A 17837-nucleotide genomic window follows, 5' to 3' on the forward strand; every position below is an offset into this window, starting at 1 on the left:
TTATAAATGGTTCAAAATATAATAGATTAAGGTTGTCGTAATGCCGATAGTCTTGTGCTGAATGATTGTGTCATGTATAACGCATGTAAATAGTATCCATATATTTATACTAGACCCAAAAAAGTATAATTTTTAAAAAAGCATGTCAATAAAGAAAAGAGCACCAATTGTCAATGTTATTAAATCTTGTGGATGATGTATCTTCTTGCACGGGTGAGAATTGGTAAAAGCCCCAAGGCTTCATCGTGAAGCGTCTTCGTGAGAACTCGTTTCCACGTAGCTTTTTAGCTTTTGGTATGCCAAAAGACGAAACCATTTATGATGAGAAGAAGAAGGAGCAGAAGAAGCACTTTTTGTTCTGTGACTGAGCTGTTTCACACTCAGAGCTGCAACACATTCCTCAAAAGGGTGTGAATATGGTTGGGCGTTAATTCAAGATTAAATGTTGGAGACAAGTTAATGGTCAAAAATTCTAAAAGGGAAAGTGATGATAGACAGAAAATGAGTAGATCAGAGAAAGGGATGTTGATTTTGAAGAAATGAAAATTCTTGGCGGAAAGTTACTTGGTTTATCTAACTAACCAACAAAATGGTAACCCTTCTTTATTACGTTTAGTGATTCATCACACAGCTGATCCGATATGAGAGTGATGGATCTAGGAATATAGGAGACAATACCGATAACACATAAGTTGAATACATAAGAAATTAGTATTATCAATAACTCAAAATCTTTAAAAAATGAATTTTTTTCCTTAATGGTGGACTAAAACTCATATTTGACTAAAACTCATATTTGAGAATTTTCTTACAAGCGGATTATTAGGACGGTTAGGAATCTAAGTATGAGTCTAAGTCCCACATTAATTAAAAATGAGAAAGTAAAACATTATATAAAAATAAAGACTCATAAACCCATAGTCTTAAGTTGAAAATGATGTTAATTCCTTGTGTGATTGGACTTAGATCTCATTTATTCGTGAAACTCCGTCCACTATTATGAAATCTCTCCTTTATAATGAATGTACACTTTCACCGCTTATAATAAGAAAAATGATATATTTTGTTTAAAAAGAAGAGGTCAATAGATGCACTTTTTGAGGTTGTACGGCTCAAAGCCATCGTTTTCTCATCCAACAGAGTAAGAAAATTGGCACTGAAATTCTGTGGTCCGCACACAAATGCAGATAAACTTTCAATATGTGTTCATGTGGGCATATGCATTTTTTTTAACCCTTTTAAGGGGCAAGGAAAATTGCACTTTGATATAATTTTTTTACCATTCTATAATCCATAGTGTAATAGTAAGAGTAAAATAAACTATCTCAGAGCCTACGTATAGCAGGGAGAAAAAGAAATAGATGAGTTTCCAACTGGAATGACCCCACAGAAGGAGTTATTTCATACCATATTTTACCTTCTTTCCAATTTTCCAGTTCATCCACATTTTGTATTCATCATATATGTAACTTCTATTCTGGTGTAAGGGCCATTTATGAGCATCATTAGCAACTAATGAGTGGTTTCATGGTGATTCCATGTTTTATTTTCATAGCTGTCACAAGAGAACATTTCAATCTGAATTAAGATATTAATTATAGCCATCAAATGTATCGTTGACTATTATGGTTTACAATTAAACTCATGTCTCCTGATCTCGGGTTTCACCTACCATCAAAACCTGGTAAAATTTGTCATAATGCTTATGTAGAACTAACTGTTAATCAATCTCTATCTCAGGACAATTATTGGAGATTTCTGATTTGGAAGTCTAAACCAACCTTAATTTCATAATTAATGAGCACAATGTGGATATTTTATTCTCAAATGCAGGATTACTTAAGTATCATTAACTCATCTGTATACTTTAAAAGGAAGTTATGTATTTCACACATTTATAATCCCAGCAACTAATAATTTGATTTTATATTTGTTTACAAATGAGGTTGTGCAAAGATCCCTCTAACGATGAACACTATTGCAAACCAATCATGAAGGAATCAATCTCAATGTTAAGAAGTTCCATATCGATTAGAGATAAGACAATTTCGTAATATATATCTGAAATACAAACCTCATCTTACAAACCGATTTTGTCAAATGCATTAGGTTTAAAGTCTACTTCTTAACATTCAAGCCTATCGAACGATACGTTGCTAATAGTTAAAAAAAATAAATCAATGAACTCAGAATACGTTAGTGTTATTGTAGAGGAGAAGCATTGAGAATTTGGTGAGTGAAAAATGTGTAATGTTGTGTTGGTGTAGCAATGTTGGGTGTGGCACGAAGTCCACTAGCTGAAAGAGCATCCTTTTACTTTTGATCAGAAGTTACTCGAGTGGTTTGTTGAACAAAGTTTAGATTCAGTACTTGTCTTTAATATTTATGATGCCATATTACAGATAAGTCAACCAACTGGATTCAACTTTCAAGTGCTATTCATTCATACTATCAAAGATGCTGGTTGTTGGTTAGGCTATAGATTAACAAATCTTCATCATGGTCATTACCATACTAATAATTAAAATTTATTCATAATAGTATACAACGTAAATATGATCAAATTTATTTAATGGAAAACTACATTTTTAAATTACTTTTAGTCATATTTTATCAGAGATGAAGTTTTTGCATATTAATTTAAGTGAAAATAATATAAGCTATTAACAATAATATCAATTCTCCGCCATACCCTTCTTTGCCTGCAGTTTGCAAGAGTTACATAGCTTTTGGGCTTTCAAGTTCGGAATTCCGAATCCTAACTTTCGGATGGGCCTTTTTCTTCCTGCAACCCATTGATTGTTACCAGCACATAGTATTAAAAGAAAAAAAAAAAAAACTAAATTATCTTCCTCGTTACATCACACTACCTCTGTTATTATCATTTGTATTACTTAGAAGGAGAAATGTTTGTTCAAAAATTCGTTGAAAGCTTGTTTTGAAAGCTATCGTATATGTCCTTGAAAGCTCGTTTAAAAATTTGTGTTTTGAAAATTTTATTCCAAAATACAATTCATATGTTTTGAAAATCATGTTCTAAAAATTTTTTTGAAAAAATTTCGAAACAGGTAATCTGAATGTCACATTTATGAAGGTAAAGTTTTTACCTTAAAAGTGATGAAGGTGCAGATAGAAATTGTGAGGATGCAGGAAGAAAAAGCCTTGGATGCTTACACAAACATTGAGCTTAGAGTTACTTAAATTTTGTACTTTGAAGTTTGGGCCACGTCCATCCAACGAAGAGACTAAACAGGATTTGGTGAAACCTTAAAGAATAAAGTTTGGATTAATATAAAGTTTAAGAGTGAAAGGCTATCTTATTATAAAATGAAAATATCACTATTTTTAACTGTTTACATTTAGGGCACTATTTTTTTTTTTTTAAGTGTAGAGACTACTGAAGTAAATTTTGTTTCTCTTAATAGAGAGTATTTTCCACTAATATGATCAGAAATCCAACCACCAAAATATATTTAAGAATTCAAACCAACCATGCAAAGCTTCATTGATTGATTAGGGTTTAGGTCAGTAAGAGCATGGATTAAGGTTAATGAAATGAGTTAGCTTATATTTAAAATTAATATATAAATGGAAAATAAATTAAGTTGATCATAGTTTTTGCCAAGATATGTGTGTAGTGTAGATAAGTGTAGTGCAGAGGAGAAAAAGAAGCAGAATTAATGAAGGAGGAAGACTTAAAGTGAAGAGTTGAAGTCAATGGTCATACTCAGCTTGTCGTGTGGGCAATGCCAACAACAAAACACATTGTTAGAAAAACTGAACGAGTTAAGTACATTTTATTTCGAATTATAATACATTATACTTTATTTTTTATATTTATTTTGTTTGATAAAAAAAAACTCAACCCATCCATCTATATTTAATAAAATTCCAATCCAATTAATGTATTAAAATTCACTTGTGAACAAAATTAATTAGATTGGTTTTGATATTGACGAGAGTATCTATTGTTTTTGAAAGACAATATATGAATCATAAAATTAATTGAATGAATTTGAAATCGTGAATGGATGAGATGAATGTACTTGTGGATGCATAAATAATAGAATAAATGAAGTATTTTGATTCTCCTAGTCATTAATATGAACATGACTATGAAATATGAAATATGAAATTTGTCTAAAGTTAAAAGGTAAAGATACATTATTCGCATGGTTTTTAATTGATATAAATACGAATATTCGTAAATTTTTGCCAAAGTACCTATACTTCGTATACCCAAACCCTGTATATATAAATAGATAAACATAAGAAACTTCAAAGAAAAAAGAAAAAGAAAAAGGTCTCTAAATTTATTTAAAAAACTGTAGTCTGTGGGAATAATCTAGGAAGTAATTATTAAAAAATTATAATAAATATAAAAATGTATTCAATATATACAATACGTGTTACCTATACCTATCAAACACATCAAACATCACCAAATCCAGCATGTTCAACAAGTTAGGCAAAAGACTACTAAAGACTTTGGTAAAAGAGTACAACGTTTCACATTGCGTTTCAGTGTACTATTCCAACACCAATTCGGGGTGTTCAACACGCCCAGATTCTTGATTCTGTGTTGGAAAGGCTTCACAAAGTTTGTAAACTCCACCACCCAATGGAGAACAGATTCAGATTCTCAATTTTCTTCATGCTATGGGCTTGTATGGTGCTCAGTGCAGAATCCGAGTGTAAGAGGGATTGTGATTTAGCTCTAGCTTCCTACTCTCTAACAGGAGGTGACCTGACATATGTATCAAAGCTTATGAAATCCGAGGTTCTTTCAAAACCTGAAGATATTCTTCCCTACAACAGTGAAACCATAAAAAACAAAGATCAGGTTCCAGCCTTTACCAGAGTGAACGTTCCATTCCCATGCGATTGCATTGGAGATTTTCTTGGTCATGTATTCCAATACGACGTTGTATCAGGTGACACTTACACCTCCATTGCCACGAATTATTCCGATTTGACCACTGCTCAGTTGTTGCAGAGCTTCAACACAAATTCACAAACCGGTGTTCCTGATACCGCCACTGTTAATGTCTTCGTTAACTGTTCCTGTGGGAACAGTGAAGTTTCCAAGGCTTATGGATTGTTCATCACATACCCTCTTAGAACTGAAGATTCTTTGCAGTCAATTGCTAACAAGACTGGGATAGAGAGTGACTTGCTTCTTAAGTACAACCCTGGTGTAAATTTTAGCCAAGGGAGTGGTTTGGTTTATATTCCAGGGAAAGGTACATTCTTGCTTTGCTACTATGGTTCTATCTTTCACCATATTTACTAGGAACTGTTAACTTTGAAACATGCCTCACATATTCTTGGTCCTTTACTTTCAGACCAAAATGGTGCCTATGTTCCCCTTCATCAAAGGTGATTCTTTTACCTTATTTTGTCCACTCTATTTGCAGATGAAGTTGACTAATTTGTTCAATCTTAGTAACCTGCTGATCTTAATGGCTGTATTTTCATTTTCAGCACTGGAGGTTGGACCTTCTCACTCCCCCAAAAAGTTCTTTTTTGTTGATGAACAATTTCGTTTGAGTTTGATTTTAATATCAGACGCAAGGTTAGGATATCCTCAAAGTACAATGTAAACCTACTTTCTTCTCGTATATTGTTTCTACAAAAGCAGGTCTTGCACTAAGAGTTATCGCTGGAATATCTGGTGGAGTAGTAACGGCACTTCTGCTATTGGCAATTTGTGGGTATGTTACATATTACCGAAGAAAGAAGGTATGGAAGAGGAATTTGCTCAAAGAAGAATTCACGATGAACTCGGCTAGAATTATGAATGGTATATTTTCTTCTACTTTTTTTCATCTTATTCTTCCTTCTCTTTGATTCAAAACAAAATCAAGTTATAATGCAAAGTTGGCATAAAGATGAAAACTCTCCAATACTGGTCTCAACACACCTTAGCCCTTTAAATAGTTAAATAGGTAAGTACTTTTGCACTGAAACCTTGCCTGATTTGGATACTTCTCAGCACTCATCCAATCATGTTATATAAGTATTAATAAATCTTACCTTTTAAAATGGTTTTGTAATGGTTTTGTAATATTAAATTAAACTTAAAGTCTACTTCTTAAAATGAGTTTAATGACCTCAGAGTCATCTAAAGTTGTTTTTATCGATCATCATTAATGTTTTGGCGTAAAAATAGATAAGTCGGTTTCACAGTACATAATACAAGCCTGTTTCATAAAATTGAAACTTAGAGTCCAGTACTTAAAGATATTTTTCCCTCCAATTTCAGAATATTAGCTGGTCTCGATATAGTTTTTGTTGGCTGTGTAAAACTAGTGTTCTGATTGAACTCTGTCTTCCTCTGCTTCATATCATGAAACGGAAGAGCAGCACAAATAGAAAATGAGAATATAGTTGACGATAGGGTATAGTAACTTCTGTTTATCGTCCCACTTTCAGATGAAGCCTGTGATGTTCCTGATGTAGAAGGTGGTGCCAACACCATTAGGGTCGACAATTCAGGAGAGTTTTCATATGAAGAACTAGCCAATGCTACAAATAACTTCAGTCTGGCTAATAAAATTGGTCAAGGTGGTTTTGGGAAAGTCTATTACGCAGAGCTTAATGGCGAGGTTTGTAATGTCTATTGTCAATTTTTAGTTTCGATCACACGTAGGTTATCATGTCCTCACGTGGTTTTCCCAAGTTTCCCATTTTAATATTCATGTCTCCTATAGTTATAAAGAAGTCCTCTCTAATTACACAGAAAGCTGCAGTAAAAAAGATGGACATGCAAGCAACAAGAGAATTTCTAGCTGAACTGAAAGTATTGACACGTGTTCATCACTTGAACCTGGTATTATTTGAAATTTGGAGCATTTTTTTATGTTTCCGTTTAACAAAGAGGATTGCTGCTTTAAAACCTAAATATCTTTCTACTGATAACCATGTAGGTGCGTTTGATTGGATATTGTATTGAGAGCTCCCTTTTCCTTGTTTATGAATACATCGAGAATGGCAACTTAGGACAACATCTACGTAGATCAGGTTACATGAGCACATTAAAAACATCCATTTTCAGTACTAGAGCTTTTGTTTGATTGTTCAGTGTAATGCTTTTGTAAGTTAACGATAAAGTCAAGTTTGTTTCCAGATTTTAATCCTTTGCCATGGTCTTCCCGAGTTCAAATTGCTCTGGATTCTGCCAGAGGTCTGCAGTACATTCATGAGCACACCGTGCCTGTATATATCCATCGCGACATAAAGTCAGAAAACATTTTAATAGACAAAAAGTTATGTGCCAAGGTACTACAATATGTTTCATTAACTTTTGTTGGGATCTTATTACTAACTTTCTACTTGGGATTTTGTTGGAAGTCTCGTATCTATTAGAAATAAGACAAAATTATAGTATATAACTGAGTGTAAACCTCATTTTATAAACTGGTTTTATAATGTTGAGTTAGGTTTAAAGTTCACTTTTTTACAGGTTGCAGACTTTGGTTTAACTAAGTTGATTGATGTTGGAAGTTCATCACTTCTCACAGCTAATATGAAGGGCACATTTGGTTACATGCCACCGGAGTATGCATATGGCAACGTTTCTCCCAAAATTGATGTCTATGCTTTTGGTGTTGTTCTTTATGAACTGATTTCTGCTAAAGAAGCATTGATCACGGGTGGTGTACATGGTGCTGAATTAAAGGGCCTTGTGTCTTTGGTGATTGATTCTTCACACCACTTTTCAATGACAACCTAGTAATCTCACATAAACAATTAAGAATTACAATTTCCCTTTCTTGTGTTTAATCTGCTAGTGTTATGTATGGCAGTTTGATGCAGCTTTTGATCAGCAAGATCCCACAGAAGGTCTTAAGAAACTGGTGGATCCTAGGTTAGAAGATAACTACCCAATCGATTCGGTCATCAAGGTATGAGTTACCACAAAGTATAAGCATTTTTTGTATTTCTGATTTCAAAAACTTAGGCCAGTTTCGCTTTTGCAGATGGCACTACTTGGCAAAGCATGCACAGAGAACGATCCACAACAACGTCCAAACATGAGTTCTGTTGTGGTTACTCTCACAGCACTTACTTCAAATAGTGAGGACTGGGATATTGCTTCCATCATTGAAAATCCAACTCTGGCAAATCTAATGTCTGGGAAATAGGAAAAACAGAATGTAGAATACAAAATGTCACCATTCATCTACAAATTTTGTGATAACTCTACTTCCTTTCCCACAACTATGTACAACTGAAATCTATATTTGCTTGTAGCATGATTTGTAGTAAACAAACTTCTTTTGTCACTGATTTTTTTTTCTTGCTTTCCGAAAAATTGCATGGCAGAAACTTTTAAATATAATGATCTGATTATAATAGAGTCGACAAAAAAAATTTCTTGCGAAAAAATGAAAATGAATTTTGATGAAAATCACAATAAAAAAAATAATATCTTATTCCATATGTACACTATAAATTTAATATGGTTGAACATCAACAAATTACAACAGAAAAATAATATTTTTAACAACAAATTACAAACATTCTCAGACAACTTTCTAGTGAAAAACTTATTTACAAAAGAAAAGAAACAAACGCATTGTATTCATTTGGAAATGATAGATAGATAGATATAGAGAGAAAGAGAGAAAGAGAAAGCAAAGACAAAAGAAATGAGAGAAACTAAAAACTACAAAGATACCCTTAACCTGAAGAGGATAGAATACAAGCTTTAAAATTGTAACCCACCTTACTAATTACTAATTAACTGCGAAATATATGTAAAGAGATAAATATTCAAAAATATAGACGTGTAATAAACTAAAAAAATGTACTTATGTAATTTACGGAGCTTAAATATTTTGCATAAAATAGCAGATCTCAGCTCGAGTGATTTTAATATATTCTAATTTTTGACACTATACTACAAATAAATAAAATATTATATATATTTTCAACTTTATCAAATGTACTTTATTATTGTATTGATATTAGGTGTAATGAAGAGCATTAACAAAGTAAGAGATAATATAATTAATTGACGAAATTTATATTCTTTTAACTAGTTAATAATGCTTACAAAGATAATATTAATTTATTAAGAGAAACATCAAATCAAATAACATTATCAATTAATTAATCTCTAGACAATACGCCATTAATTGTTTTTTATAAATTAAAAATATGATTACATTACATGTGAGATGAAAATCAGATTTCTCCATGAAGCACTCTTTGACATTTCCAAATAAAGAATCTGGATTCTTTATTAATTTTTTTTTCTGTTACTCTATCGTATTTTCGTAATACATTAATTATTATTAATTTTAATATTTTAAAATATATTAAAAAAATATTTAAAATATTAATAATGTGTATTTTTAATGCTCAGTTGAAAAATCAGCATAAAAAAATCAATAAAGAATCTGGACTGATAAAGAATATGGACTCATCATTAAGTGAAAGATCTAGATTCTCCTATTAGGAGATGTGGGACTTTATATGCTATTGGCTTTATCTCGCAGATTCCTTTTTGTTTGTTATGAGTGAAAGTCAAGTTGGATACAGGCGTGCCTCAAAATATAAAAATGGAAATTGTTCTGCGTTTGTTAGAACCATGAGAGGACACAATTCGAAGTCGTTAATTTGTTGGCAAATTGGCCGACACTGTTGGCATTTCGGATACAAAGGATCAGACAAAGCCAACGTTCGCAATCACAAAGATTCCCTGCTAGTTGTACAATGCATCCTCGTCAAACATAACCATTAATATATGCAGAGTTCAACAGTTATTCCCTCAATAAGTGACATGCAAGTTGCTACACAAGAATAAATAAATAAACAAAGGACATTCAAGTCAACTTCAATTATTTTCTACCCAATTGTAGTACTGTTCCTTCCACACTCTCGTTGAAACTGTTAAACGTTATAACCTATCAGGTGTTTGTGCAGAAAATAAAAAACCATAAACGTGGGCATATGAATTCATAGTTTAAGTTCATTCACTCATGTAATTACACCCTTTTTATGTTTGAGTTACTTATTTCATAACGTGTGTGTTTTAGAAGTGGAAGTGTGACATGGTTTCAAGGCAAAAAAGTGAATATGATTATTGGCCTATAACAGGTGTAGAAAGTCTTAGAAATCTAGTTTTCTGATTTGCGTTTCTTTATGTTCCTTTTATTGATCACTAATCCAATGGAACTCAGAAAAGGGTTACTGCTGTTGTTTTTGTTGCTGGAGTACGTTTGTTGCAATGTTGAAGCAAAGTGTTTGAAGGGATGTAATGTAGCTTTAGGTTCCTATTATGTGAATACAGGGATGTCCTTGGATGTTATAACACCCTTGATGAAATCAAGCGTTGTGTCCAATTCTGACGATATAATAAGCTACAATAAAGACAAAATATTCAATAAAAATGTCTTCTACTTTGACAGAATCAATGTTCCATTTCCATGTGACTGTATCAGTGATGAGTTTCTGGGGCATGTGTTTGAGTACTCAGCTGCTGAAGGTGACACCTATGATTCGATTGCCAAAGTGGAATATGCCGATCTCACCACTGTTGAGCTTTTGAGGAGATTCAACAGTTATGGCCAAAATGGTATACCAAAAAATGCCAAGGTTAATGTCACGGTTAATTGTTCTTGTGGGAACAGCCAGGTTTCACAAGACTATGGTTTGTTTATTACATATCCACTCAGACCTGGCAATAATTTGCATGATATTGCCAACGAGGCTCATCTTGATGCACAGTTGCTGCAGAATTATAATCCTGGAGTCAATTTCAGCAAAGAGAGTGGGATTGTTTTCATTCCAGGAAGAGGTATGCTCTTTTCTTACATCATGTTGGTAATGTATTTTGACATTGACAAAATTTAGATACAGTTAGATACTTCTACTGATGTTTTCCAATGTTTCGGAGTTTTATTTTGGTAAACCTTTATTGTAAACCTTCTGATGTAAATTACAAGACAAAAATTCAACAACCCTGATCAAAGTATCTTTCTTTTGGTATATTATCAGCATGTTGGGGGTTAAAACAATCACTTTGTTCTTGTTCAAAGCATTTTGGATAACCTTTTATGCATTTGCTTGACGTTTTAATTTTGTTTAACTTGCCAGATCAATTTGGAGAGTATGTTCCCTTGCACCCTAGGTGGGTAACTTTGGTTGTCTCACCTTTCATGCTGAATTATGCACACACAGTTGAATATTGCTGCATGTTTGATTCTATCTTTTTAACTTTAATTTTCTTTTACATCTTGCAGAAACACAGGTTTGGCTCTCAAACTTTATAGGGAGTTAGTTATAAGAAGATTATTTTCAGCTTACTGTTCACATAAATGTGAGAACACAAAGAAAAAGTCAGTCTCTCAGAACTTAAATTCGCTTCTGTATATAAGCAGGTCTAGCTAAGGGTGATGTTGCTGGAATATCCATAGCAGGAATATGCGGTCTTCTATTACTAGTAATCTGCATATATGTTAAATTCTTCAAGAAGAAGGAAGGAGAGAAACCTAAATTGCCAACAGAAAATTCTACGGCGTTTTCAACTCAAGATGGTACGGTTAAATTTTTGTATTCATACAACACATACCTTTTAAACGATTCACATAACACATATTCTTAGTAATGGGGGAATTTTAGTACTATAACCCTTTATTTTCATTGACACATTCTTCTCATAATCTTGCATCCCTTGTAAAAAAATGCCTGCTATTTATCAACCTTTTCAAAGTTTACATGTAATCAACTCTGCATATTCCTAGAATTTGATATGTACTAGCTTAATGGCCATGATACTACTTGTTGATTTTTCTTCCTCTTCTGAGTACAGCCTCTGGAAGTGCAGAATATGAAATTTCAGGATCCAGTGGGACTACTACAGCTGCTGGCCTTACAGGAATTATGGTGGCAAAATCGATGGAGTTCACTTATCAAGAACTAGCAAAGGCTACAAATAACTTCAGTTTGGAGAATAAAATTGGTCAAGGTGGATTTGGAGCTGTGTATTATGCAGAACTGAGAGGCGAGGTACATACATGTGTAATCAATTTTATAACATAATCAGACAAAAATACCAGTAAAGGAAAACAAAAAGGAAACACAAGATTTTACTTTTAGACATGTGTGATGTAATTGGTGACATATAAAGGCTTTTCCATGGTAGAATATAGATTAGAATAGTAGAGATATGTTTAAATTGTAAGGCTTTAAGAAACAAGAAATTTCATTGAACTGAAAGATATGTTGTGTATCATTGTTTAATTGTGAATGGATAATGTTTTTAAGGGTGTATATGTAAGCAAGTTCTTGCTTTTAATTCCATTTCAGGTTAACCATTTACCATTTTGCTTTTATTCTCTCATTATTCCTTTCTATGCAGAAAACGGCAATTAAAAAGATGGACGTGCAAGCATCTACTGAATTTCTTTGTGAGTTGAAGGTCTTAACTCACGTTCATCACTTGAATCTGGTACAACATCCTTCAAACAACTCCAAGCACGTGGATGGATACTTAACCATTTTCTGTAAAGTTTTCATAACATTAAGCCTGTTAAAAAGTAAATATTCTGGGTGATTTTTATGAACAAGAATTACATAACAGTTTATAATTATCCTGAAAAGTTATTTCTGCAAATCCAAGTGATAATCCTACAAATTAACATCAGATCTACATTACTTTGTAGCATGCCAAACATAACCTGTGAAATCTTATCTTACTTCTGTGATGGTAGTTTGTGAGTGTCAACAGGGTTTACTTTTTGGGCTAAACAGTTCCAAGAGTGTTCTATATCTTCTTCTGTATTCATGTAACTACCTTTCATGTAAACCACAGGTGCGTTTGATTGGATATTGCGTTGAAGGATCTCTTTTCCTTGTGTATGAACATATTGACAACGGAAACTTAGGCCAATATTTGCATGGTACAGGTGAGATCAGCTTGGGTTGATGCATAATTATCTTTATCTGTGATGTTACCTTACTGTGGAACGATCAATGATGGTAATAACATGATTCCAGGGAAAGATCCTTTGCCATGGTCTAGCCGAGTGCAAATTGCTCTAGATTCAGCAAGAGGCCTTGAATATATTCACGAGCACACTGTGCCAGTGTATATCCATCGTGATGTAAAATCTGCAAATATATTAATAGACAAAAATTTCCGTGGAAAGGTTACTCTGCTACCACTATTCATAAACCTGATTTTCCCATTCTTCTTTGATAAAATAAGTAAGGTTTTAAATACAGGTAGCAGATTTTGGCTTGACTAAACTTATTGAAGTTGGAGGGTCCACACTTCACACTCGTCTTGTGGGAACATTTGGATACATGCCACCAGAGTATGATTTGTTATGTTGTGTTAAATGATACCACCCCCTATATGAAATTTGGATTTAGTTGATTATGTGAATTTTCTGCAGATATGCTCAGTATGGTGACGTCTCTCCAAAAGTAGATGTGTACGCTTTTGGAGTGGTTCTGTATGAACTGATTTCTGCAAAGAATGCTGTTCTGAAAACAGGTGAATTTGTTGCTGAATCCAAGGGCCTTGTAGCTTTGGTGAGTCTTCAAACTCCTCTGAATTCAAAAATTTACATATCTACTTGAACATAAATGAAGTTACCCTTCACTTGTTTTGTATTGCAGTTTGAAGAAGCACTTAATCAGAGTAATCCTTCAGAAGCTATTCGCAAACTGGTGGATCCCAGGCTTGGAGAAAACTATCCAATTGATTCAGTTCTCAAGGTTGAAACATTTTTCTGTGAAAATAATTTGAATGTTTATATCTTACACAGTTTATCTCAGCCAAAACTTACTACATTGATTGTTTGAGTTGCAGATTGCTCAACTTGGGAGAGCTTGTACAAGAGATAATCCACTACTACGCCCAAGTATGAGGTCTATAGTTGTTGCTCTTATGACACTTTCATCACCTACTGAGGATTTTGAGGATGAAACTGCTTCCTACGAAAATCAAACTCTCATAAATCTATTGTCTGTAAGGTGATGGTGATGGTTCTTTGAACCTATTGCACCATGTTTTCAATGACCTTTGAAAGCAAGTGTGTAAGGTTTGACAAGTTTGTACATGAATGGAATTGGGATTTTAAAATTAGTTTTGTGGATTTTCTTCTATCTGATTTGATAACCTTCTGTCTCGTATTCTTCAAATTCTTTCGTTAAAAATTTTGGATTGATTTTTCTCTTTATTAGGATGTTTAGATTCTTTAAGGACATGATTAGAATCTCCATCTTGGAAAGGTCGATGTTCTGTTGACTTCAGTAGAATTGCATCACGATTACTGAAAAGTGAAGAATTATCGTTAAATCTAATTTGAATGCCAAATTTTCAGGGGAAAGCGGAAAATGTCTATTTAGCAAGATTTCAATGACAAAATCAAACGTAGTCCAATTTTGAATAGTTTACGTGCAACAGAAAGCTTTTTTTTTTTTTTTATGTAAGTTTAAGCTGTCCAAATGTACAAATTTTAAGTTCAATTAATAAGTTCAAAACCTTTCCTTTTTGATTATGAAACTCCTAACTCATTTTCTAGCCATACACATGGCTGTTATTGTTCTTACACACATAGTACCTCCTTGGGTATCAAATATTACAAATATTTAATAAAATAGGGCTAATTAGAAAATTTAACAATACCATAGTACAAAGGGTCCTAAACATATATCTAAGGTTTTTCAATAAATTTTAAAAAGAGTATTCAAAAGATACTGTGTGAAAGATCCTTATTTTGTATGTTCAAAATAACAACAGACTAACAATATAGCTGTCCAGTGTCTTAACAATGGAGCTTTAATGGCTGGTGACAGTCTTGTATACATTCTTTTCTTCATAGAGAAGAGTACTCCGCGGGGGACGAGAATCCAAGAAGAAATTGGAAGCAAGAAATGTTCAGCTATAAATAACAGTTTCTTTACAAACTGTGTTGGTTAACATGCATAAAGTGAAGATTCCAATTAGACATTGATATCTTTTAGGCTTATGATTTCCACGTGCATAACATTACTATATGATCCAGAAAATCCTACCTATGTTTCAAGATCGAGAGAGACGCTGAAGAGGCACCATGAACATGGAAGAAACAAAGTGGGTGGTCCAAATCAAGGAGGAGCTCAAGAGCAATGGTATCTCTTCAGAGCATGAGAAGGAACAATGGCAGAGACATTCCATATACAAGATTCCTTCAAGAGTCACTGCATTGAACAAAAGGGCGTACAGGCCTCAAGCAGTGTCATTTGGTCCTTATCATCATGGTGAAGAGCATTTGAAGGACATGGAAGATCACAAGCATCGAGCTCTGCTCCATTTTCTCAAGAGGTGCAAAAAGCCAATTGAGCTTATCTTCCACTGCATGGACCAAGTGGTTGAAAAGTTGAGAGGCTCGTACAATCCACTGGATGAAATCTGGATGCAGGACAGCCCAAGGTTCGTGCAGATGATGATTGTTGATGGGTGTTTCATGTTGGAGATCATGAGAGCCAATGATGGTGTTCCTGATGATTATGCAGAAAACGATCCTGTGTTTGGACAACACGGGAAACTGAATGTGGTGCCATATATCAAACGTGACATGCTTATGCTCGAGAATCAGCTTCCCTTCACGGTTCTTCGTATATTGATTGAGCTTGAGAATGACACAAACCAGGTAACCGATTGTTATACAGAAGCAATGTAAATTACATTACATATGTTTCTAAACTGGCTCTGAAATTCATATACATGACAGGGAGAAGAGTTACTGATGAAGCAAATGTTGAAGTTCTTCTCCGCAGGGACACCCGAACCAAGAACCCTAGGCAAATCCATGCACGTGTTGGACGTCTACAGAAAAAGCCTCATCTACCAAGGACCCACTCACCGAACGCGCGTCTCCAAACCAAAACGCAGAAGAAGGTTCCACGGCGACGACGAGATCATCCGCTCCGCAACAGAGCTCCAGGATGCCGGAATCCGCTTCATGAAAAGCCGCACACACAGCCTCGGCGACATCTCCTTCGGCGGCGGCGTGCTTCGGCTGCCAACCCTAGTGGTGGACGACACCACCGAGTACATGTTCCTGAACCTCATCGCCTTCGAGCGGTTACACGCGGAAGCAGGAAATGACGTCACCTCGTACATATTCTTCATGGACACCATCGTCGACAGCGAGATGGACGTGGCGCTTCTCCACCGAAACGGGATTCTGGTGAACGCTCTCGGCAGCGACAAGGCGGTTGCGAAACTGTTCAACTCGCTTTCGAGGGACATTGCTGTGGATCCGCATGGAGTGTTAGATGTGGTGAGGATGAGCATGAGTAACTACTGCAAGAAACCATGGAACATGTGGCGCGCCAATCTCATCCACACCTACTTCAGAAACCCTTGGGCTATTGTGTCCCTTGTTGCTGCGGTTTTTCTCTTCGCTCTTACCATTGTTCAGACCGTTTACACCATTGCTTAGTTTTATCAACCTTCAACTCCTAACTCCCCCTCCTCTTCCTTCGTCAAACCTTCACCAAAACCATGGCATCGTCCCTGATTCATTCAGATCCCTCACAACTTCAACTTTTATTTATTCTGTTTCATTATTTCTCATTCTTGCTCATGTATATGGGGGTTGTTACTAAATCCTGGTAATTTTACTGTTAAATATTATTTTTAATTACTGAAGATTTAAAAAAATATTAGAATTCAAAGTTAAAAACTAGAGATAAGAAGTTAAGTTTTCAACCTTTCATTCGAGATTTATATAGAGAATTAGAGTAACAAATTACAAGAGCATTAAGATTAAAGGATAGCCGTACATACAATTTTAATGATTCTTTTGATGTTATTATTTCAATCAAAATATTGGAGTTTTATATCACTAATTGATCTATAAAAGTTTTGGTTAAAACCCAGCATAATTTAATAAAATGAATTTCAGTTTAATTGGGTATGTTTTGTCTTTAGATTATTCATTAATTTCTTTTTTTATTACTCATCATTCTAAGTTATACAATTAAGAAATATCACACACAAAACACTTACAAATTGCTATGTTGATATATATATATATATATATATATATATATATATATATATATATATATATATATTTATTGTGAATGGTATTGCACATATTCTCTTAATCAAACTTTTATTCAGTTATCTGGTGGATGTTTAATTTTTTATATTTTGTTTTTATTTCTTCAATATTCTATTTTTTGACTTGAATTTCATTTAGTCTAAATGTAATGTAATGTAATAATATATTATATTGCATTTTTATTTTAGACAAACATGTATGGTTTCAATATTATATTGCATCTTTTATAATTTGATTTTTTAATCTTGTTAGATATAATTTAAATAAGTTATTATTCTTTTTAAATTTTATGCCAAATTTTATTTAATATGTTAAAAATATATATTAAACTATAATTGTATACTATAATTTCATAAAATTTATAAGAATATAAGTAAGAAAAAAAAAGTAAAACAAATTTGTATATAATCTAAAATTATTTTCACACACGTTAAAAACAAAATTTCGTAAAAAGTATATGAGAATTAAGTTACACATAAATTTCCTAAAAAGTAACTTTAATTTGGCTTTCTATTTTTCAATATATTACCTGGATTTGTACTATTTGGAGTATTACTTTCTCAAATTCTTATTGTATATAATATTTTAGAAATCTTAAGTACTTTTACTTGTAGATGTCAGTAACAAATTATAATCACAAATAATCTTTTATATACAGATCTTAAAATTTTATTATAAAAATTATCTAAATTTATTTCCAATTTATTTTTTTGTTTTATATCAAACACAAGGCCATGGAATTTACGTGTGCGATGACGAAAG

The 17837-nt window shown here is 33.4% G+C and overlaps 3 protein-coding genes across 5 annotated transcripts; all 3 read left to right on the forward strand.

Annotated features, from left to right (window-relative positions):
• Positions 1-4440: 4440 nt before the first annotated feature.
• Positions 4441-8285, forward strand: LOC114193587 (lysM domain receptor-like kinase 3). 2 transcript variants are annotated; one of them, XM_028083451.1, is made up of 11 exons: positions 4441-5243; positions 5346-5379; positions 5485-5492; positions 5639-5803; positions 6436-6608; positions 6743-6832; positions 6930-7023; positions 7130-7281; positions 7466-7696; positions 7809-7907; positions 7983-8285. In XM_028083451.1, the coding sequence occupies exons 1-11, from the start codon at positions 4622-4624 to the stop codon at positions 8145-8147; spliced, it is 1833 nt and encodes a 610-aa protein (XP_027939252.1). In that variant the 5' UTR covers positions 4441-4621; the 3' UTR covers positions 8148-8285. The 2 variants fall into 2 exon arrangements, with proteins under 2 accessions (XP_027939252.1, XP_027939253.1); XM_028083452.1 differs by having other exon boundaries at positions 5642-5803.
• Positions 8286-9882: 1597 nt separating this feature from the next.
• Positions 9883-14122, forward strand: LOC114194003 (lysM domain receptor-like kinase 3). 2 transcript variants are annotated; one of them, XM_028084024.1, is made up of 12 exons: positions 9883-10807; positions 11107-11140; positions 11253-11260; positions 11388-11546; positions 11822-12018; positions 12371-12460; positions 12824-12917; positions 13009-13160; positions 13237-13328; positions 13410-13548; positions 13636-13734; positions 13829-14122. In XM_028084024.1, the coding sequence occupies exons 1-12, from the start codon at positions 10153-10155 to the stop codon at positions 13994-13996; spliced, it is 1887 nt and encodes a 628-aa protein (XP_027939825.1). In that variant the 5' UTR covers positions 9883-10152; the 3' UTR covers positions 13997-14122. The 2 variants fall into 2 exon arrangements, with proteins under 2 accessions (XP_027939825.1, XP_027939826.1); XM_028084025.1 differs by having other exon boundaries at positions 9884-10807; positions 11391-11546.
• A 287-nt stretch (positions 14123-14409) lies between these two features.
• On the forward strand, positions 14410-16583 carry LOC114195470 (UPF0481 protein At3g47200-like). Its single transcript, XM_028085953.1, has 2 exons — positions 14410-15653; positions 15735-16583. Exons 1-2 carry the CDS (start codon positions 15075-15077, stop codon positions 16446-16448), a joined length of 1293 nt encoding a protein of 430 aa, XP_027941754.1. The 5' UTR covers positions 14410-15074; the 3' UTR covers positions 16449-16583.
• The last annotated feature ends 1254 nt before the right edge of the window (positions 16584-17837 follow it).

The sequence above is a fragment of the Vigna unguiculata genome, chromosome 8 (genome assembly GCF_004118075.2).
Source record: "Vigna unguiculata cultivar IT97K-499-35 chromosome 8, ASM411807v1, whole genome shotgun sequence".
NCBI lineage: Eukaryota > Viridiplantae > Streptophyta > Magnoliopsida > Fabales > Fabaceae > Vigna > Vigna unguiculata.